Below are 24,040 nucleotides of genomic sequence, written 5' to 3' on the forward strand. Positions count from 1 at the left end.
AGCACTATCTTACTGACCTGTAAGTACAGGTATCATTCACTATTAATGAGAAACTGTAGAAACAGTCAATTCTACTATATCAAGCTTCCCTTTTCCTCAGAATATAGCCCTAATAGCATGTCACTATTACTTTCTTTCAGATGCATTTTTTTTATATTAAAATTTTAGTCATAGACTTGGTATCCTGTATTCTTCTCACTTCTTTACAGACTACACCTTTATCTGGGGAGTTGTAGGTTAAACTTCCTTTGTAGGGCAGACAGCCTTTATCTGGAGGAAGAATTTGAGTAAACAGAATTCTGCATACTGTTGTAGTGTTGTGTGGCAGTTCTGTTTGACTGTTTTACACTGCTGTTTAAAGATGAGTGGGAGCTCCAGATTTACTCTCCTAACAGTCAGATGAGACTTGCCATCTCTGTATATATTGCCACTATCGTTTAAGTCAGTGATCCTCAACCTTCCTAATGCTTTAACCCTTTAGTACCATTCCTCAGGTTGTGGTGACCCCCCCAGCCATAAAATTATTATTTTTTTTTTGAAGTTTCGAGACAGGGTTTCTCCGTAGCTTTTGGTTCCTGTCCTGGAACTAGCTCCAGTTGTAGACCAGGCTGGCCTCGAACTCACAGAGATCTGCCTGCCTCTGCCTCCCGAATGCTGGGATTAAAGGCGTGCGCCACCACCGCCCAGCCCATAAAATTATTTTTGTTGCTACTTCATAACTAATTTTGCTTCTGTTATAAATCATAATGTAAATATTTTTGGAGATAGACGTTTGTCAAGGTAGTGACTCACAGGTTGAGAACCGCTGGTTTAAGATCGGACTTCATCTTCTGCCTAAATTCTTAGTGATGGCATTGACATGGTGTTAGAAGCTGTCAAATTTTCAGGACAGTTACAAGTTTTCCAAAATTCTCCTATTTGCTTAGAAAGCGTAAAGTGTTATCAATGACAAAAATTGTGACTTTGAAAATAATAGGTTCCTTTCTAATAGGGTCAAAGTCTGTACAATATACTCCTATGTGAATAGTCATTCTTTGTCAGTTAGCCCAGTATTTAAAGATAAAAGCAGCTAAGTCATTCAGCTTGCTAAACAGGTTGCTGTGAGTCACAAGCATTGTACAGTAAAAGTACACTTGACAGATCTATAGACAGATCCACAAGTATGATCTGGTGGAGAACCTGATTTGCAGAGCTTCAGGAACACTTGTCTTTTGGATAGTCACTGTCAATTCTGGCTCTTCTCCCTTTTATAATGGGATTCATCCGAAAATATCCCAGCAGTGTATAAATCATTTATTGTGATAACTTCCTCCTGTACTGGCAACACATTGTAATGAGACACTGGTATGAAAGCATTCACTCAGCCAAACGTTTGTTCTCATAGTCAAATCTACATAAATCTAGTCCCCCACAATTATCCATATTGACAGGACTTACTGACAAGAAAGGAGCCCTGAGCAGGAGAGATAGTATGTCTGCTTTTACTGCTAAACATGTCTGGGTGACCCTGAATTCTCTAACAGCCAACTCAGGTGGAGAACCTGAGTTGCTCTGCTCTAGCAAGCTATTAATATTCTGTACTTACCTTTACCTTTCACTTGACACAAGGTCTTAGTCTAGGAAACTGTATCTTTACCCCTAAAATATAAAGGAAAGTCTAACGACATATCCATCCTGTTAATCTTAAGAAATGCATGCTTGGCATCATTGTTATTTCCCAGAAAATTGTTTACTATGTCTGTGTGGGTATATAAACTGGAAACCTTGTGGGATGGGAAGGACAGCAAAGAACATCAAAAGAGGAACATTGAGGAGAAACATTGGAAGGGGAACATCATGAGGGCATTAGAGAGAGCATAGAGAGAATAAATAGGACATGATTTTAAAAGACTTATGTGAGCTAATTTATTTTGTTTACACTCAGACCTTATTAGTCAGGTTTTCACCTGCTATAGTGACCCTTCTGAGAGGTTTAGTGGAGCTTAAACCCCAACATAAACCTTGGTAGTAGGTAGTTGTACAAATACTGTTTACTAGGACAACCCTCAGCATATTGCAGGGGAAAGTGCTTTTTGTGTACCTGTCGTTTTATTGTACATAAAAAAAATGAATTTAGCCGTTAATGGTTAATAATTATATGATTTAACTGATGGCATGTGAAACTGTTTTTTAGCTGTGAATACATGGTATTAAAGAATATGAAGACCAGTAGTACAGTTTTATACCATTGTCTTAGTCATGTGGAGGTGTCAACAGTGTGTTTTTACCCACTGTTGGTTTTATCTAATTAGAGTAAATGTCAGTAAATGGAAAGAGCAAATAGCACCTTAGCACTATTATAAAAGCAATGTTCAGATTGTACGTTTTTTTGGGAATGCCTCAATATCCCTAATGGGAACCTGTGAACTATATTCAGATGCACTGTACCCAAGGCTGGGGCTATAGCTTGGTGGTAGAGTACTTGTTTCAATCATGCTTGAGGCCCTAGGTTAAATTTCTCAACATAGAGAGAGCCGGGAGAGAGGGAGAGGAGAGAGAGAGACTCTTGTACTACAATACTCTAGCTGGCTTATGCACTACACAGAAAGTCTAACGACATATGCAAACATACAGTGACTATATTTAAAGTATTTAGTAACTCTTATTATGGGATGAACCATAGTTACAGGTGTTGGGATACAACTTTTGAATCAGCCTCAATACCTACTACCATAGAAAGCTCCTATCTCGATATCATACAAAGTGTGGACTTTATGCAAGACGACCAAGCAAGACTGGTAGTCTTCTAGAAAAAACTTGGATAAAGAACCTTTCTTTTCTAGGAAAGAAGATCCCTCAGACATAGTCTGAGAATTCAGTTCCTGTTTTTGTGGCTCAATGAATGACAACAGTGATCCTTTAGTATTTGGGGTAAATTGTCTGTTAGGATTCTAAGATATGTGCTTCTAGCTATTTACGTCTAGTTCTATCTGGATATTGCACAGTTCTTCCTCTTGATGTATTCAACCCACAAACCCCAGTTACATGTACTTTCTTTGAATCATCAGGAAATATAACTCCCCATAAGGGAGGTGTCTTTCTACATAGTCAAAATCATATTTCATCATCATTCTTTAGCTATGTAGGCTTACAATGATTGACAATATTGAGCTTGTGTCCATCTGTTATGTCTTGCTATTCCTTCCTGCATCCTTTTTTCATTATGAACCTTATAGCAAACTCTTTCATAGGCCATAATCATTTTAGCACTAAAGTGTATTTTCTATCCTTCATTGTTACTGATTTAAATCTTTAAAAAAAAATAAAAAGTAATGTTAGGTGACTCAGCAGTTAAGAGCACTGCTTGCTATTCCAAAGGCCCTGAGTTCAATTCCCAGCAACCACATGCTGGTTCACAACCATCTGTAATGAGATCTGGTGTCCCCTTGATGAAGAGACCTGGTCAGTCATCCTCATTAGCTTAGAGCATGAAACCCAATATGGTTAAGTTCAACAGAACCACCTTATATGGGCTGCCCATGCATGCTTCAGGAAAAAAAGTAAACAGAATCCTTCTCATTAAAGCATTTGGATCCATGTTTTTGCTAGTTTTGGAAACCAACTGTAGACTAGGCTTACAGCATTCTCACCTAGGTTTATTAGTCAGAGCTTTCTGTTACTGATTTTTTTTTCCCACCATATATATCAGGCTTGCTTTGAACTTGCAGTCCTCCTTCCTCAGTCTTCTAAGTGCAATAGAACTACAATAGAGCATCAATATAAGATGATCAAAATCAAAACAGGGTACCTAAAAACAGACTAGGCATTTAAAGACTGACTGCAGCAAATATTTCCTGTTTTCTTTGTTGTATGCCTCCAAAATTTGTATCCTTGAGCACAGTGCTGTTTTGTTTCTGAGATGCATATTAGTGAAGTTGTATACTATGGAATATTTTGTATCTGACATTTCAGTCCGCTTTTTATGTATAAGACTTACCCATGCTGTGCCTAGTTGTAACTCAGCTCACTCTTGTTCCTGTATCCTATTTTAGAATGTATATACCACAGTTAATTCAGTGTACTCTTTATGAACAGTTTATGGGCCTGTTTATGGGCAGTTGATTTTTGTTTGGAGGAATAGGTAGCATACACACATTTTTGTTAGGGTAATACATAAGAATGAAATTGTGCCGGGCGGTGGTGGCACATACCTTTAATCCCAGCAGGAGGCAGATAGGTGGATCTCTGTGAGTTCAAGGCCAGCCTGGTCTACAAGAGCTAGTTCCAGGACAGGCTCCAAAGCCACAGAAAAACCCTGTCTCGAAAAACCAAAAAAAGAAAAAAATTGCTGGGTCATGGGATATATCTTTTAGCATTTTTCAAAATGGCTGAATGATAATTAGCAGTGTACAGGAATCTCTGGTTTGCCAACTTTCCAGCCCTTCTGTTGTCACTTTTAGCCATTAGTATTTGCATGCCACTTCTTGAATTTGGAGTTCTCTCCTGTGACTCTAATGTGCACACGTAGGTTCAGCCTTCTTGTAGATATACCTTGTTTTCTCAACATGCTAAATATGCTTTTCTGTTTTTCTATACTTGGATTGTTTATCTTTTTTCTAATTTCTGAATTCTGCCTATAATCCTTTGATCAGTTATTTCTGTTGCAAGCATTCCATTTTATGATTTTTTTTTAAACTCTCTTAAAAGTGGCTTTTTGAGCCGTTGGTGGTGACAAGTGCCTTTAATCTCAGCCCTTGGGGGCAGATGAATCTCTTGAGTTCAAGGCCAGCCTGGTTCAGAGTGAGTCCAGGACAGCCACATCTTCACAGGGAAACACTGTCTCAACAACAAATAAAATTGTCTTTCAAGCCAGGCATGGTTGCACATGTAAGCAATCCCAGCACTTAGGAGTTAGAGGTAGGATGATCAGCAGTTGAAGCCCAGTCTTGCTTTCATAACATTATTAACTTTCATAACAAGTCGCTGACTCAAAATATAAGTTATCTTGATGGACAAAGGTTAATTTTAGTGTAATCTAGTTTAATTAATACTTTGAAGGTATATTTAAGAATTTTTATTATTTACTAAGGTTGTAATCAATATCTTCTCAAAGATTCATTTTTTTTTATTGAGCTCTACATTTTTCTCTGTTCCCCTCCCTACCTCTCCCCTTCCCCCATTAACCCTCCCCCAAGGTCCCCATGCTCCCAATTTACTCAGGAGATCTTGTCTTTTTCTACTTCCCATGTAGATTAGATCTTTGTCAGTCTCTCTTAGTGCCCTCATTGTTGTATCATTGTTTTTTCTGTATTTCTTATTTGTTTTTAAGTAACCTCATTTTGACTATTATATTGATAGTACTACTACTTTACTTAATCTGGCTTTTTTGTATTGTGTGTCATGTAGATGAGGAATGGGCATGTTACCCGTGTGTATGGAGGACAAAGGAAGTTCATTCTCTCTTGTACCAAATGGACTTTGGGAAGTCCATTCTCTCTTTGTACCTTGTTTTGAAACAGGGTTTCCTATTTCTGTCATGCTGCTTACTCCAGACTAGCTTTCCAAAAATTCTGTCTCTGCCTCTTACTGCATCATAGGAATGCTGAGATTCTAGATGCAAGCCATTGCTTCTGGCTTCTTAATGTGGGTTTGGGGAATCAAACTGAAGTTGTCAACTTTGTGTAGCAAGTGCTTTTACTTACTGAGTCACCTCACTGACCCATTTACTTTAGCTTTCTAATGAACTGGTTTAAAAACTCATTCTGTCTTCTTCAGTTTTGGCTATTTGTAACTCATATAGAGTATGAACTCACCTATACAAAACCCCTGAGATTTTTTTTTGAGATGACCCTACATGTGTAAATTGCTTTTTAGAGATTTACTGTTTTATTGGTATTTATTTTCCCACCAGTGAACATGATTTTTCCATGTATATCATAAGTTTTATTATTTTATGTTGAGAGCTTACTTATCTTTAACTGTATTTATTAAAGTTGATACTATATTTGAAAGTGTTACACATTAAGATTTTTATTTTTTTGTTGCTTGTTAAATAAAATATCCAATTTACTTTGGTGTTTATCTTATATTTAGTGACTTTGAAATCACCTAATTGTTCTGAGCATTCCTTTGACTTTGCTAGTTGTATCATTTTTTTTTAATGATCATTTTATCTGTTCTTTGATAGTCTTTACACTTCCTCTTTTTGATTTTTCGAGACAGCGTTTCTCTGTGGTTTTGGAGCCTGTCCTGGAACTAGCTCTTGTAGACCAGGCTGGTCTCAAACTCAGAGATCCGCCTGCCTCGGCCTCCCGAGTGCTGGGATTAAAGGCGTGTGCCACCACCGCCCAGCTTCCTCTTGTTTTTCTAAAGGAACTAGAACCTTCAGTATAGTGTAGTGATCATTCTTTTTTTGCTTTGTTTTTTGTTTTTTTTCGAGATAGGGTCTCTGTAGCTTTGGAGCCTGTCCTGTAGCTAGCTCTTGTAGACCAGGCTGGCCTCAAACTCACAGAGATCCGCCTGCCTCTGCCTGGGATTAAAGTGCTGGGATTAAAGGCATGTGCCACCACTGCCCGGCAGTAGTGATCATTATTAACATATTCTCCCATCACTAAACATGATGTTTGCTATAGGATTTTTATTCTTTATGAGACTTAGCACATTCATTTGATTCCTGGTTTTCTAGGTTGTTATTGTGGTGTAATGTTGACTTTCATGGGTTTTTGTCTTGTTGTTGTCTTGTTCAAGACAGGTTTTTTCTGTGTAGCCTTGGCTGTCCTGGAACTCTGTAGACCAGACTTTTAGGTTTTTAATATACCTTTTTGAGATGTTTCACAGTATAGCACAGACTAGTCTAGAAGTTTCAGTGACCTCCCAACTCAGCCTTAGGAGCACTGGTTTTACACGCTCAAGCTCCATGCCTGGCTTAGGGAATTGTAAATTTTATTGATGTTAAACCATCATTGATATATTGCCCACTTCAGTTTATAAACCATCAAGATTTTTTGTTCCTGTGATTATATATAAAATTGTCCTAGAATGCCCTTCCCTTAAATGTACTTGTTATATTTTTCTAATTTGTATAAAAACAATTTAGGCAAGGCATCATGGCACATGCCTTTAATCCCTGAGCATGGAGGAGGCAGGGGTAGGTAGATCTCTGTAAGTTTGAGACCAGCCTGGTCTACATAATGAGTTCCAGGCTAACCAGGACCCTGCCTCAAAGTAAACAAGCAAACAAATAAATGGGACATAGTCCGTTTTAAGTCTGTGGAAGAATGTGTTTGCTAGCTCTCTAATGGTTTGCTATGCACACATACTTAATCCCCATTACCCTGCTGGTGACAGCTTTGTCTCTGTGATTCTACGGATACTTCATTTAATAGCAACTGTGACTATAGATACATAGACATATACAAATTTGGAAATGCTGTATCTTTATAATTTGAGCTTTTGTCACTCTGAAATATCCTATTATAAATGGCACTTCTCACTTTATGCCAAGCTTTTATTTAGTTTTTTTTTTTTTGAAACAAGGTCTCTATGTAGTCCTTCTGGCTGCCCTGAAACTCGCTCTATAGACCAGACCAGGCTGCCCTCAAAAATCAGAGGTTCTCCTGTCTCTGCCTTCCAAGTGCTGGAGTGCTGGGTTTAAGGAGCACCTGACCTTCAGCTTTTCATTATTTTTTCTTTTAAACTTTGTTTTTGAGACATAGTATCTATCACTCTGTAAACTTGGCCTGGAACTCATGTATTCTATAGTAGCTTCAAACTCAAAGCCTTCCAAGTGAAATACCATACTAAGTTGCTTTCAGTCTTTTTGAGTATTTTAATATGTAGTCCTTATATATCATGTTTCTGATAATTTTTCAATTTTAATAGGACTATCTGATCTATGTACATTTAATGCTGTTGATGCTGTATTTGGATTTTTAAAAAAATATGTATCTAAGTATTTTGCCTGCATATATATCTGTGTACCACCCATGCCTGGTATCTGAGGAGACCAGAAGAGGGTGTCTGATTTCCTGGAACTGGAGTTACAATGTTTGTAAACCACCATGTAGATGCTGGAACTGAACCCAAGTCTTCTGTGAAAGCAACCAGTGTTCTTAACCACTAAGAATATCTCCAGCCTCTATATTTATATTTTAAATCTGTTTTATTGTGCAGGTTTTGTTTATTTTGACACGTTTCCTTTTCCTTTCTAGCTTCGTTTTTTTTTATTGCCTCCCCCTTACTTGATATTGTTCCATTCATTGTTTTTTTTTAATCTCTCCAACCACTGTTTATTTAATCTTATTCTCACAGTTTTATCTTATTTCATATACATTAACCTTATTATTACGTATATTTTAGACATGCCATTTTTTTTGGCCTTTCTCTTTTTTTTTTTATTCTTTTTTAATTAAAATTTCCATCTGCTCCCCGTTTCCCATATCCCTCCCCTCCTCCCAAATATTGCCCACTCCCCTCCCCCTATCCCCACTCCTCTTCTCCTCCCCCCACACCATTCCCCCTCCAAATTCCCTGCCCTGCGGGAAGACGAAGGTCTTCTATCTAGGTCCAGGAAGGTGAGCGTCCAAACAGGCTAAGCTCCCACAAAGCCAGTTCATGTATTAGGATCGAGGTGTCCAGGGAGATGTCCCCAGCTGGTACCTTGGGCAACTGAGTAGAGGGAACCTGAAATGACCCTATCCTATACTGATGAATATCTTACATATCACCTTAGAACCTTCATCTGGCGATGGATCGAGGTAGAGACAGAGACTCAATTTGGAGCAACGGTCTGAGCTCTTAAGGTCCAAATGAGGAGCAGAAGGAGCGAGAACATGAGCAAGGAAGTCAGGATCACGAGGGGTGTACCCACCCACTGTGACAGTGGAACTGATTTATTGGGAGCCCACCAAGGCCAGCTGGTCTGGGACTGAATAAGCATGGGTTGAAACTGGGCTCTCTGAGCATGGCGGACAATGAAGGCTGATGAGAAGCCAAGGACAATGGCACTAGGTTTCGATCCATTCATTGTTTTCATTCTTCTAAGAGGTTTTATCCTCCTTTAACCTAAAGATCACATCATTAAACTGTACCCTTTCAATGTTCATTAATTGGTTCTTTTGATCTTTTTCCTAGATAATATCCAAGGACTTTAATGTGTCATTGTCTGACTTCATTGCTATTAGCAGATTTTTTCTTTTTGCTATTTCTAGATTTTAAATACAAAACATCTTGTTTTAGGTAGTCCGTACATTTTCATTCCTGAATCTCTAACTTTTCTTTTGGGCATTTCCTCCCTACCATTAAGAACTTCCTTTAGATGCCAGGCGGTGGTGGTGCACGCCTTTAGTCCCGGCACTCAGGAGGCAGAGGCAGGCAGGCGGATCTCTGTAATTTCAAGGCCAGCGTGGTCTACAAGAGCTAGTTCCAGGACAGGCACCAAAAGCTACAGAGAAACCCTGTTTCAAAATCAAAAAAAAAAAAAAAACAAAACCTTTTCCTTTCCTGGATCAAATTTTGTCCTTTCTTTCTCTACTTTATTCCTGAAGATTTCTGTTCAGTTCTAGATTGGTGGTAACTTGTTCCTTTCATAGCCTAAAAATATCATTTTACTCTCTCTCCTCTCTCTCTCTCTCTCTCTCTCTCTCTCTCTCTCTCTCTCTCTCTCTGTGTTTGCTTTTTGTATTTGGCTTATTTTTTTCTTCCATTGTTTCTGTGGAGCTTAGAACCTAATTATTATTTGTTTGCAAGTAATTTTTGTTTTTTTTTTTTCTGACTGCTTCTAAGATTTTTTTTTTCTTGACTTGGTTTTTTAGTAATGTTTCTAAATACCTTGACATTTTGGTCCTCACTTGAAGACATATATAGACTTCAAATTAGTCATTTAAATCAGTCACTTAACATCGTTAATTGATTTTTTTTAATGTTATATTGACTTAGTATCAATATCTATTATCTCTTCACCTCATATCCACCTAGTAAATCTTAAACATGTGGTGGATCTTTTTTTTTCTCTCTCTCTCTTTTACCATCTTCTATAAAATTATCCTTTTGTGTTGATTTCTCCTGACTTGATTCTGGATTTTTCTTATGACCTAACTTTCATTCTACTTAATTCAGTTATGTTTTGCCACCTGCTTGAACAGGTTATTTTTAAGTTTGTCTGATAGTCCTTGAGAGCTTTTGTCTTCTGTTTATTTATTTTACTAGTTTTCATTTGCATTGTCTTATTTTTTCTTATTCCTGACTACTTTTGATTTGAAAAATGATTTGTAGAAAGTATTTTGAGGCCTGGGATAGCAATGAATACCTACAAAGAGTAATTTTATTTTTTTTTTGTGAGATCCTTGGGCACTAGCAGGTTCATCATTTTCATCCAGTCTTTGAAGTTTAAAATTTTTGTATCAAATTTATATATAGATCATTCAGATGACTTGAAGCTAGGCTATTACATCTGTAAGAACTGTGGTAATTTCAGTTTATCCTTCTGTCTAGAATGCAAACCTTGGAGGTCTTATGGGACAACAACTCATACACTGTTATTCTGGGCTTCAAGAGTTGGCAAGCATTTTTTCTGGAGGGCCATGGAGTATGTAATTTTATTAGAGTTTTAAGCCATCTCTGCTACTGTTGAACAAAACAGTTGTAGCTACTTCATTAATAAGTTTATTCTGATAAAGATTTGTAAACGTACTGTACTGTAACTGCCAACTCTAGATGTTCACAGTTCTGCTCAGATTCCACCATCTCTTCTGAACCTGCAGACCACAAGGAAATGCTGGGCCTTTTTTATGCCACTGAGCTATCCAGTATCTTTAAGTATGAGTTTCAGGACATGTAAAAAACATCTTTCTAGAGAGATTGTCTTTATAGAGTTAAAGCTGCCGAACTTCTTATAATGTTGAAAACAACATGTATCTTCAATGTTAGTGTGGTATGGCTCTGGAGCAAATGAAATGTGGCACCTGTCATAACATAACTTAGTTTCAAGTTTTAATTGGCTTGAAGCTATTTAGTGCACGGCTTAGATTAAAAGAAGACATGACAATTCTTAACACCCGGGGCTGGAAATGTGTGTTCATGTTTCAGTGTTCTTGATAGAATTTTTAACTTAATTTGTTGATTTATGATATCTTATTTAAATATTCTATGCCTGTTCAGACCTATCATTCTCATGATGTGATGGAAGGACATTTGTTATTCAAAGTGATCAACATAAAACTGACATAGTTAGTTTACCTTCTAAAATGAATTTTCTCTGCAGGGAAAGGGGCGTATACATCGTGGAAACTATCCAAGTCCATCCTCTCCTGTTATAGTCCGATTGCCTTCCATGTCTGATGTCCCTGAAGAGACCATGACTAGTGAAACAGCCATGGAGACTGACATCACAGAACAGCAGCAAGCAGCAATGCAGCAGGAGGAAAAAGTGCTGACTGAGCAAATTGAGAATTTACAGAAAGAGAAGTAAGTGTTCAGAGGAAAGGAGATACCAGTTGTCTTTTGTGATTCCTTCCCCCTTTATTTTTCCTTATTCATTATCTTCTGTGTCAAGCACTATGTCAGATGGTCCAAAGGACATGGAGTTGTCTTATTACCTATACTCAGGGTAAGTGTGGAAATTCATGAGATAGGAATCTTGATGCAGTAGGAATAGGAGGGTAAATATCCACAGTGTATGCTTTCTTAGTCCATATTCCAAAGGCATGAACAATGGAGAACCAAGACGAGGTATCACATCTTGACAGGTTAGGGACCAACCTGTAGAACCAGATGTGCTTCACAAAAAGAAGAGCAAGAGTCCTTGGCTAAGACAAAGTTCTCTCCAAGAGTAAGCACTAGTTGGAGTTACATAAAGGAATAATAACAAGTGTTATTATTTAAAAATCACTATGACCATGGGCCCAACAACTAGATAGAATAAGGCAGCACCTGTACTTGGTTCTGGAGTACTAGGGAGAGAAAACTTTCTCTTTGAAATCACAACAGGTAAGAAATTCTATTACCTCCATCACTTTGTCAAGACTGGGTTGACATTACCCCTTAGGGATTAACATCCCATGGTTCTCTCTGAAGGTACTATGTACTAGTTATGATTGACATAGATTACTCAGAAATTCTAAAGGTTTCCTTGAGTCCCTATAGCTTACCTCTTAGGTCTGAGAACTTGATTCATGAAGAATCAAGAAACTTTAATGTCAGGATTGATTCTGGAATTTAAGGCAACTGAAAAGCAGCTAGGGTTCAGCTGTGGAAAAAGTGAGGCATTAGCTACAAACCCGGGGCTAAAAAGATGACCTACCTCAGCTCTGATGAACATAGAATTATAGAGGGGTAAATAGGAAATGCTTAGGAAAGGTAAAGTACGAAGGATAAGCATACATCTCAAACCTGTGACTGCACATGAATAGTGAGCTCCTGGCAAGGCTATGCTTAAAAGGGTAGTTTGTGTGTCTTGTTGATTTCTCAAGGAAGGCCTTACACCCAGCGGATGGGGAATGGGAAGGAGGAAGAGGGTTACGGGAGAAGGGAAGGGAGGGAAAACTGGGGTTGGTATGAAAATGAAAAGTAAATTTTCTTAATTAAAAAAAAAGAGAAAGATGATCTGTGAATTTCAGGCAATTTTAAAGTAGAAATAAGGCTAAGAAGGGTCTGACAAGAGAAGACTTGATTTAAAGAGAAAGAATTAGGTTCAGAGCTGGCTTATTACTAGGGATCTACAAGCTGTGTTTTCTGGATGAAGAAGCTGAGGTCCAGAGAGAGAACAGGTCTTGCTGATATATCATGAATAAATTTAGAATCTTCAACTCCTAGTTTTCAGTACAAAGTTCATCTTAGAACGTCTCAGTTACAGCAACCTACATCAGCCCATCCACCCCTAGCTCCACCATTACTCATAGATTTGCTGTGATCTTGTGCTTTCATCCATCTCTTGCTTTGCATATAAATACTCTTCATCACCTTAGTGGGACAGTAAGAAGTGTCTTTGTCATTTAAATTTTGCTTTAGTAAAGTCTTTCTGTCATCTTTTTTTCTGCTCCCTATCATGTTAATGAGTTTGTTGATTGTGTCTCATAGGGAAGAACTAACTTTTGAGATGCTCGTCTTGGAACCTCGTGCCTCTGATGACGAAACCCTTGAGTCTGAGGCTTCTATTGGGACTGCTGATAGCTCAGAAAATTTGAACATGGATTCTGAAGGTACCACTTTTGAGTGAGCTGATAAATGAATATATTATACTAGAGATATAATTTGTTTTGTAAAGAAGGAATAAGAATTCTCAAGCTAGGCTGGAAGAGTGGCTCAGTGGTTAGGAACACTCAGGTTCAGAGGAACTGGGTTCAATTCCCAGCACCCACATGGTGGTTACAGCTCGTAACTCCAGTCCCAGGAAATCTGATGCCCTTTTCTGGCCTCTGAGGATACCAGGCACTTGGTGCACATGCAGGCAAAGTATCCACACGCATAAAAATATATAAATTTTTTAAAAAATTTAATGGTTAAAAGAAAAATCCCCAAGCTAGGCGTGGTGGCACACATGTTTAATTCAGGAGGCAGAGGCAGGTGGATTTCTTGAGTTCAAGGCTAGCCTGGTCCAGGACAGATGGAACTATTGTGGATAAACCCTATCTTACAAAATAAACCAAAACAAATCCCCAAGCTAAATAGTTTGTTTTACAAATCCACTGATTTCACATGAAAATACGACAGATTACTAAGGAATCACAGGTCTTTGTGATGCTTCCTCACAAATGGTCATTGTAATGCAGTTAGTAATTTAATTTTGGTAACTTACCGTGGAGGGTTGGGGAAAGCCAGTAATCACAGTGCATATCAATCTCATGGTCATTTTGCAAGAATGAGTGCCAAAACTGTCCCCTGCTATGAGGTGGAACTGTCACACCAAAGGAGGTGTTTGACTAGGTGCTGTATCTCAGGGAGACAGAGGCTTTGGAATGATGGTGACTGTTCTAGGTCTCTGCTGGCCTTATACTCAGACATACCAGACTTCTCTGGGACTTAGTGTAAAGTATTTGTGGAACTGGATGGAGAGGATTTGTTGATCTATTTGTTTGTGAACAAGTTCTCACTCTGTAGTTCTTGGCTGGCCTGGAACTCACAGAAATCCAGCTGCCTCTGCCTTCCAAGCTCTGGGATTAAAGGTGTGCACCACCAGGCCCAACTCGAGAGCTTTTTGCCATTTCTGCAAAGTAAATCATCTCGACCCTCACAGCTGTGACAAATTCATTTTTACTTGTGAGCACTGGATTCTGTTCATTATCTGATGTTTAAGAGACATTGTCACACACAACTTTGTCTTCTGTGTCTCCATTAGAGAGAAGCTTAGCCCTTAGCTCCCTGAGAGCAGCTGCCAAGTCTGAGCCTTCAAGCAAGTTGCGAAAACACCTAAGAAAGCAGCCAGACTCTGTGGACTCAGTCAACTCTTCCTGTTTATCTAACACTACATCATCTCATGGCACTAGAAAGCGATTTCAGATTTATTCCAAGTCTCCATTTTACCGAGCTGCCTCAGCTTGTGAGGCCCTGGGTACGGAAGGACCACTAGGCCAAGCCAAATCCCTGGAAGACAGGCCTCAGTTCATCAGCAGAGGAACCTTCAACCCTGAAAAGGGCAAACAAAAACTAAAGAATGTGAAAAATTCACCTCAGAAAACCAAAGAGACCCCAGAGGGGACAGTCGCATCTGGCCGAAAGAAAACTGTGGACCCAGACTGCAGCTCAGCACAGCAGCTACCACCTTTTGGAAATAATGAGTTTATGGTTTGAATGACAGATGTGTCCCTATGTGGCTAGAGTGGTAAACACATCTCATCTTTGGGGCCTCTTCTGGTCACTTTGTCCATAACAGTCAGTCCTAATGGTCCTAGCTCTTGTTCCAGCACTGTGTGCTGGATCGCTGGGCTTCCTGCAGAAGTGGCCTCTTTGAAGGTTGCTAGGGATGGGCCAGCTGTGCCTTGGCTGCTGTCTTTGATTTGAGATTCCACTAAACAAAGCCACCTAGGACCTGGGGGATTTTGGTCAACAGTTGTTGCCTCTCCTGCACTACTCTTCCCTTCCCGACAGATACTTGTTGAACTAGGAGGCTATTGTGATCCTGAGGAATACTCTCATTTCTAGCTTTTGAAGAAAATATACAAACCTCTCTTAACCATGAAAGCAAAAACTTTTGAGTTTGTTTTGGGATAGTTAGGAGCTGTGGTAGAATATATTTTCCCCCAAGGATTTATAAGCAGAAAGCCCAAATCCTCTATTTTAAATTTAATTTAAAAATACTCCATGTTATATTTTGGAAACAAACTATGATTTCCATTAAGCCATCAGAGCATGTCTCAGTTATCTGGTCATACATTGAAGAGACCATGCTTTGTGTTTTGTTGATGTTGATATCATAGTAATCAGTACTGGTTTAACTCCTGGTTAGTTCCTGCCAGCTATGTTGCATGGGATAAAGTTCTGGTAGCCATACTGACATGATAGACCTAATTATCAGGTCAGAGTCCTCTAGTCTTTTGTTTGGTTTCTATGTCACAGACACATTTAGGTAACCCCTAAATGTGAAGACTTCATCTTAATTGATCCAGGCTTTTTTGTTGTTGTATAGACTAAACTGAAGACTGTATCCGAGCCTATTCACTTGCTGGTGGAATACCACCATAGACTCAGACAAATAATGTGACCATGTAATCATTTTTCTACAAGTACTCACATACAACATTGCATGAGTGTTATAGAAATCTGCCAAAAGAAATTTAGAAAGTTTTAATATGATCTATTTAACTTTTATCTTTTTTTTTCCTCAGACCATCAGTATTAGATGAAAAAAAAAAAGGACTACTTGAAGCTATTTTTGTTAATATACTTGTTCCTGAAGTTTACTGTAAATACACATGTATAGTATGCCTAGTTCTTTTTAACTTTGTGCTTCCCCCTTTTTCCCATGGAGTTTCTTCCTACAGATGAGAGGCCATTGGACAGGTGGTGAGAACCACTCACCCCTGGGTTGAGAGAAAAGTAAGGGCATCTTCTTCATCACTGGTGGTCTCCATGTACCTAAGTTATAATTTTTGAAACATCATGTACTAGCATTTGTGGGAGTAAAATTTTTTGCTATTTATAATGTATGTGAAATGAAACATGATGCCCTTTCTTAAGTATGTGAAAATGTTTATTTTTAAAGTAACTAAATACATTTTGTCTTAATTACCATATGCACTGTTACAAAAAGAGCCTTTACCACCTATAACCTGAATTTCGGTTTTCTTCATTTTCTTTCGTTTGAAGTCATGAGAATAATAAGTCGTTTGAAGTCATGAGAATAATAAGTCTTTTGTTAAGGCAGGGTCTCTCCTCTTGCACAACACTGAACCTCACGCCCTGCTTCAGTGGTCATTGGCCAGCTCTAGAGACGAGACTTGTAGCATCATTCTGCGCAACAGCTCATGGTAGCAGGTGTCTCCCCTCCCTGGTATATATAGTTGAGAGCGAAACACATGAAGGAACCTTTGAAATCTCCCCAATGATGGTGGTCAGTCAGTAAATGTTAAAGTTTTATATCCCACAAACATTAACAAGAATGTTGGATATTGTCCTAAAGGAACCCAGCATGACTGTGTCAAGGTGGGGTAACTATTTTGGGCCTTACACAGTCTGTTTAGCACTGAGGAGAGCAGCTACTGCTGGGTGTTAACTGTTGCTCTCCACTTTGGTCAAAATGTTACTTAAAAATTTTTTTAAGCTGTTGAACAGTTTCCCTTGTTTCAGAGGAATGGTCTGGGGAAACAACACTTGACATACATTCTCCCACCTAAATTTTCAGTTTTGTTTGTCTTGTTTTTCTATAAGGTAAATTTGGGGCTGAGAAAAAACTGTCTACATAGGTCACTTTGTAGGAACTAGGTAATCGATATTAAAAGACTTTATAATTTTTCTCAGGGACCTAAATCCTGAATTTGAATAAAGTTAAATAAAACTTTTTCAGTTGCTAGATTTGTAATTTTCCAATCATTTAACAAGCTGCCAGGATGCGCTGGGGGAAATCCACACAATCATAAGAATGTCTCAGCAAGTGTAGGCCTTCTTTGAGGAAAAGAATGCTATTGTTCTTGCTGGTCAGCAGGCACTATTGGTCTGATAGAGATGAAGCCATAACTCAGTACTGTCAGAACCAAATGTTCTACTCCCGTCAGTTCTTATCAGGGCCTCTGCATCATCACAAAGTGACAGTGTATTGCAGTCACTCATGATACAGTCCGCATCAGGTTCACAGTTCCGTTGCTTCTGCCTTGCTGCTTTTCTTCACTCAGAATGCATCAAAAGAATCTCCATGGCAGCAGCAGAGTGGCTTACATGTGGAGCCCGTGTTCCCAACTTGAGAGCATTCTAGTCACATTACATACGTCTAGCCCTCAATAACATCTATATTTTCTTTTCTACCCACTCATTAATATGTGTTTGTAGCTGTGTATCATAGAAAATGTAGCAGAAACAAATTCATTCTGCATTACAGATTGAAGATACTACAGCAAATGCAGGCAGAATTCAGGGAGGCAACATGCTTAGTTTGCACATAGTTTGTACTTCCTGCCATTTAGATATATATGGCCACGCTGGGCTGTTGAAACATAAAGGGAGATATGACCCTCTTTCTCTGAGTATTGCTAGGGAGGGACAAAAAGATGTGAGTTCAGGGCACAGGTCACTAGGGCCAACTCAGCTTTGGAAATCTGCTGTGACTCTTAACCTTGCATAGGATGTGAAGATATTATGTGTTGTACAATAGGGCCAGAACAGTATGCTGACATGATGTGATCCGTGGAGGTTGTATTGTCCCATCTCTGCCTGTGAGCTCTATGTTTTCATCAGTGATAAGCTAGAGAGAAGAAAGGATTCTCAGGAGGTGTGTGAAGCTGAGAGAGTTGTAACTATAGAAAGAAGTTGTCCAGCTGGTTTTCTCGCCCACTCTTAAGTCTTGGTGGGGAATGGACCTGCATTCTTCTGTATTGAATGGTGTGTTATATGCACCCACACACTTGTGATAACTTCCCAGCACTGTGTCCCAACACCATGCTGGCCTTAGTAGTAAAATTTTTAGTCATTTGTAGGAGACCCAACTTTTTGTGTCCTTAGACCATGTTTCTCTGGAACATTCCCATACTTGATTTGGTGTTGACTGGGTAATCTCCAGTGTATTAGATCTTATTAATCTCTTGGTTTAAACTTCAAAAAAGCTCTACCAATGGGCCTGTTGCCTTGTACCCATCCATTCTCAATGTCTCTTTATCAGCCCTCTTAGGTCATATAAGAGTTGCACCTCTTGAACAAAGTATTTGTATTTGCTATGGGAAAGGTGTGGACTACAGATTAGTATTAGTATTATATTATTTTAATGGATTTAAAGTAATTTATAAGTATGGTGAGTGTAAATTTTTAAAATACTGTATATTATAAAAGGACATCCTGTGAAATATGCCACTTTACTGTTTAACAATTCTATTACAATGACTTATCTCATTCACAGAACTGATTACATTCCTGATGCAATCAGCAGCACTTTGTAGTTTTTCTTTTCTTTTTTTTTGTTTGTTTTTTTGGAGGGGGCGAGACATTTGTATGAAGTGCAGTATGCGTCACTCGGAATATGCACTGTATGGCCACACAAAAGCAGCTTGCTGAACAAATCACTTCATGGCTCATTAAAGAACAAAGCTTCCAGAAATGGAGTATGTGTGGTTTGTTTTCTGGCTCCCAATCAGATTCATAACCCAAAGAAACAACGTTGATTTTTTATACTGATAAAGTTAAAAGAAAGGACCCAGTTCCCAATTGATAAGTGCAGAAGTGACTTCTGTTAGAACTCAGATGAATTCAAAGGAGGAGCAAAGCCAAGGTACTGGTCTGCTGACTGTCAAGACAGTTGAGGGGGAATACCAAGATGAAAGATTAAAGGCGCCTAACGCTCACTTTCTGTGAAAAAAAAATGTATAGCTGCATTTTGAGGTGAACAATAGTTAAAATCAGAACCAGCCAGGCGGTGGTGGTACAGCACTTGGGTGGCAGAGGCAGGAGGATCTTTGTGAGTTCAAGGGCAGCCCGGTCTACAGAGTGAGTTCCATAATAGCCAGGGCTGTTACACAAAGAAACCTTGTCTTGAAAAAGCAGGAAAAACTAAACTGAAAACATCAGAACCTTGTGAGACTCAGAGACCTGAGACAAAGTCATGGCAAGAGAAACAATATTCTGGCACCTGCAACTCTCACCCCATAATGGGGAGGGGTGGCCTTGGACTTCCCACAAGGCAGGCCACCCTGACTTAGAACTGGAGAGTGAGGGGGAGGGGGAGTGGAAGGGAAAAGGGAGGATGGGAGGAGGTGGAAATGTTAAGTAAATTTTAAAAAAAATTTTAAAAAACTAATTATTGAAGCCAACACCTGCTACACCAACGCCTGAGCCCTCTTAGTAACACTAGTAGCCACCTCAATACTAGCTGTCTACAGCATACAAGTCATCTACTTTGCTTTAAAAACTAAACCCCAATTCCTTTCTTCAATTATTAGTGAAAATGACCCATTATTAACCCAAACACCTAGCCCTAGGAAGTATCATAGCAGGCTTCTTCATCTCATACAATATCCCACCCACAACCATCTAAGTCATAACTATACCATGATACTAGTAACCATTGCAGGATTTGCCATCACATTAGAACTTAACAAATAGCCTTTCAACAACCAAGCCCTCACCTACTAAACTATTTTCAACCTTCCTAGGATTATTTCCCAGCAAGTATATATCAAATTCTCCCTATCAAAACCCTTAAGATAAGCTTTACAAATAGCTCTAACCCTACTAGATCTAATCTGACTAGAAAAAGCTATCCCCAAAATCACCTCCACCTTCCATACCTACACTCTGCAACCCTCAGTAACCAAAAAGGAATAATTAAACATCCCCCCTAAATAAATCAAAAACACCATTAATCCTAAAAAAGACCCACCAAAACCTAATACCGCTAAACAACCTGAACTCCCACTAACAAACATAACCCACCATAAATAGAAGGCTTCAAATAAGTGCCTAAACAACCTAATGAAATCAATAGACTTAAAATATGAATAGATTCTGTCATAATTTCTACATTGACTTTAACTATGACCAATGACATGAAAATCATCGTTGTTACTCAACTATAGAAACACTTAATGACAATCATCTGAAAAAGACACCCATTAATCAAAATTATTAACCACTCATTCATTGATCTTCCAGCCCCATCAAACATCTCATCATGATGAAATTTTGGCTCTCTCCTGGGCTTATGCTTAATCATTCAAATCCTCACAGGATTATTTCTACCCATACTCTACACATTAGGCACATCAGCCGAGACGTTAACTACAACTGACTAATCCACTCTCTACATGCAAATGGAGCCTCTATATTCTTCATCTGCCTTTTCCTCCATGTAGAATGAGGAGTCTATTGTGGCTCTTACAATATATTTGAAACACGAAACACAGGAATTGTACTTCTATTTGCCATAATAGCAACAGCATTCATAGGCTACGTCCCCCCTTGAGGACAGATATCATTTGGAAGGGCTACAGTAATCACCAATCTCCTATCAGCCATCCATCCCTTTTATCGGAACAACCCTAGTAGAATGAATCTGAGGCGGATTCTCGGTAGATAAAGCCACTCTAACATGATTCTTCACATTCCACTTTTATCTTGCCTTGCATCATCACAGTCCTTGTATTCATTCATCTCTTATTTCTCCATGAAACTGGCTCCAATAACCCATCAGACCTAAATTTGGACACAGACAAAATTCCATTTCACCCTTACTACACAGTCAAAGACTTTCTCAGCATCCTTCTATTAATAGCTCTCATAATTTTGGTTTTATTTTTCCCAGATATTCTCAGAGGTCCAGATAATTATACACTAGCAAATCCACTTAACACCCTACCACACATTAAACCAGATGATATTTTCTTTTCGCTTATGCTACCCTCCAATCTATCCCCAACAAAGTGGGCAGCGTACTAGCTCTAATCCTATCCATCCTTATTCTCGCCCTTATACCCTTTCTCCACACCTCAAAACAACGAGGACTAACCTGCCCAATCACACAATGTATTGAATTTTAGTAGCTGACCTCCTTATCCACACACGAATGGGAGGCCAACCAGCTGAACACCCATTCATCATTATCGGACAAATAGCCTCAGTCGGTTATTTCGCCATCATCGTAATCTTCATTCCTATTGCAGGCATAATTGAAAACAACATTCTTGACCTAGATTAAATGTCCCGATAGTATAAACATTACACTGGCCTTATAAACCAGAAATGAAAAAGTCTTTTTCTCAGAACATCAAGAAGGAAGGACTCATCCCCCACCATCAACACCCAAAGCTGACATTCTTTTTAAACTTCTTCTTATATATAAATTTATATAAGACATTAATACGTTTATGTATATCGTGCATTGAATTATATTCCCCAAGCATACAAGCATGCACTATTATATAAGACATTAAATTCTTTATCAAACATACAATTAATTCAACCATGACTTTGATCTACAACTATTTAATTAATGCTTATTAGACATATCTGCGTTACCTTACATGCACCATTCTGTCATCAACTCTTTATGACATCCTGTCATAAACAGCCACTCAACACTACAACATCTAAATTCCACAAATCATAATGCCTTCCTATAAATACTAATTGGGTTCATCTATAATTATATAGATGAAATACTGTTAACATGAATAACAAGAACACTGTTCTCCAAGCACAAGCCTATAACAACCCAGATGACCATTGTTAGTTAACAACCCCAGGTGTAAATCCTACTAATAAAACTCACCTGTATGTAAAATGTTAATCCAACACAGGCATGCCATAAGATTAAAAGATGTAAAAGGAACTCGGCAAACATGAATCCTGCCTGTTTACCAAAAACATCACCTCTAGCATAAAAAGTATTAGAGGCACCACTTGCCCAGTGACTACTAATGTTAAACAGCCGTGGTATCCTGACCATGCAAAGGTAGCATAATCCCTTCTTCCTTGAGGACTGGAATAAACGGCTATTCGAGGATTCAACTGTCTCTTACTTCCAATCAGCGAAATTGACCTTCCCGTGAAGAGGTGGGATAACATAATAAGAAAAGAAGACCCTATGGAGCTTCAATTTACTAGCTTAATTTTCCAACAAACCTCCCTACTGGACCAAATAACAAGACATAAGCTAGGAACTTCGGTTGGGGTAACCAAATCAAACCAAACTCTGAATGATTTTTTAACTAGACTCACAAGTCAAAGTGACCCCAAAACTTTTGATCAATGGACCAAGTTACCCTAGGGATAACAGCGCAATCCTATTCGAGAGTCCATATTGACAATTAGGGTTTACAACCTTGATGTTGGATCAGGACATCCCAATGGTGTAGCAGCTATTAATGGTTCGTTTGTTCAATGACTAAAGTCCTACGTGATCTGAGTTCAGACCAGAATAATCCAGGTGGGTTTCTATCTATTAACTATTTCTCCCAGTATGAAAGGACAAGAGAAATGGGGCTTCCTTAACAATAGCGCCCCAAAACTAATATATGAAATTATCTGAATTTAGTAAGTTTGTGTAACTATAACCCTAGACAAGAGTATGATTAGGGTGACAGAATCAGGAAATTGCATAAGACTTAAAACCTTGTCCCCAGAAGTTCAAATCCTCTCCCTAATAGTGTATTTCACCCTCCTAATTCCAGTATTAATCGCCATGGCATTTCTTACTTTGGTGGAATGTAAAATCCTAGGCTACATACAATTATGAAAAGGACCAAATATTGTAGGACCCTACGGAATTCTCCAACCATTCACAGATGCAATAAATTTATTAAAGAACCCCTATGACCCCCTAGCTACTTCCACAACCCTATTATTGCGCCTACTTTATCCTTCTCACTAGCTCTAAGCCTATGAATTCCACTACCTATGCCTCACCCCCTAGTCAACCTAAACCTAGGAATCCTATTTATTTTAGCCACATCAAGCCTACTCCATTCTATGATCAGGATGATCAGAACTTCAAATATTCTATATTCGGGGCACTACAAGCAGTAGCACAGTAGTTTAAATTTATCTCAATAGACTTCCACTTGACTGGCAGACATATCTAAGCATCAGTTGCTAACTACAACCTGCTCTAAATGGTGGCGAGCCCTGGACTTCATGAAAGCTGATGTGGACCAGTCCAGCCAATATGAACACTCCCTCCCTTCTACAAAGTCTGATGAGTGCCCCATTGCCTAAATGTCCCCCCCCCATCTACCCACACACCTTTGGCTAGCCTTTCAACCTGCTTGGGCCTGGATAACAATGCCCCAATGTCAGCTTGAAGTAGTTGCCGAAAGGAACACGTCGTCCCATGCCCTCTATAGGTTAAAAGGTTGAGACAAGGAAAAACTCCCTGGCATGGGGTACAAGATAACTACCTGTAGTGCCTGTTAATAATATACAGGGCCAGAGTTGTCAATTAATAGATTTGTTAATTTAAGTAGTTCCACGCCTCCTTAAAACCAGGGGCAATCTTGGGTCCTGTCATCAGTGCTTGTGAAGGGGAAAATGTGGGAGCCAGCCATGATAAGCTAAGTATGGGCAGGTCACCTAAAGGAAGTTCTTTACTTCTAACCATTATCACCTTCCAGAGTAGAACTTGGCCATAGATAAATTTAACAAGAGGCCCGAGTCTCAGTAGTTTACCCTAAAGCAATACCTGGCTGCAGAAAGAACCACAAACTGAGATTACCTGACCTCCACCCAAGAACAGACCATCCAAAGGAAATGCCTAACATTCTAACTGCTGTAGATAGGGTCACCTGCCAGAACACACTCACCAGGTCACCCGGAGACAAATGTCAGCCAATCAGGGGTCCTGAACCTCAGAAACCCCTCACCCCCACCTTTACTACTATAAAAACCCGATTCTAACTGAGCTCGGGGCTCTATGTTTATTACAATACATTGGACA

General features: G+C 39.0%; 1 protein-coding gene across 7 annotated transcripts in view; it reads left to right on the plus strand.

Moving 5' to 3' along the window:
- The window catches only part of Myo9a (myosin IXA), a 197,297-nt gene extending 178,603 nt beyond the window's left edge, over positions 1-18,694 (plus strand). For all 7 annotated transcript variants that reach the window (XM_057766444.1, XM_057766446.1, XM_057766445.1 and 4 more), the window contains 3 exons: positions 11,240-11,442; positions 13,054-13,175; positions 14,312-18,694. In XM_057766444.1, the coding sequence (XP_057622427.1) occupies positions 11,240-11,442; positions 13,054-13,175; positions 14,312-14,763 (777 nt within the window). In that variant the 3' untranslated portion in view covers positions 14,764-18,694. The remainder of the gene's footprint in view (positions 1-11,239; positions 11,443-13,053; positions 13,176-14,311) is intronic.
- Positions 18,695-24,040: the final 5,346 nt, after the last annotated feature.

The sequence above is a fragment of the Chionomys nivalis genome, chromosome 4 (assembly GCF_950005125.1).
Source record: "Chionomys nivalis chromosome 4, mChiNiv1.1, whole genome shotgun sequence".
Classification (NCBI taxonomy): Eukaryota; Metazoa; Chordata; class Mammalia; order Rodentia; family Cricetidae; genus Chionomys; species Chionomys nivalis.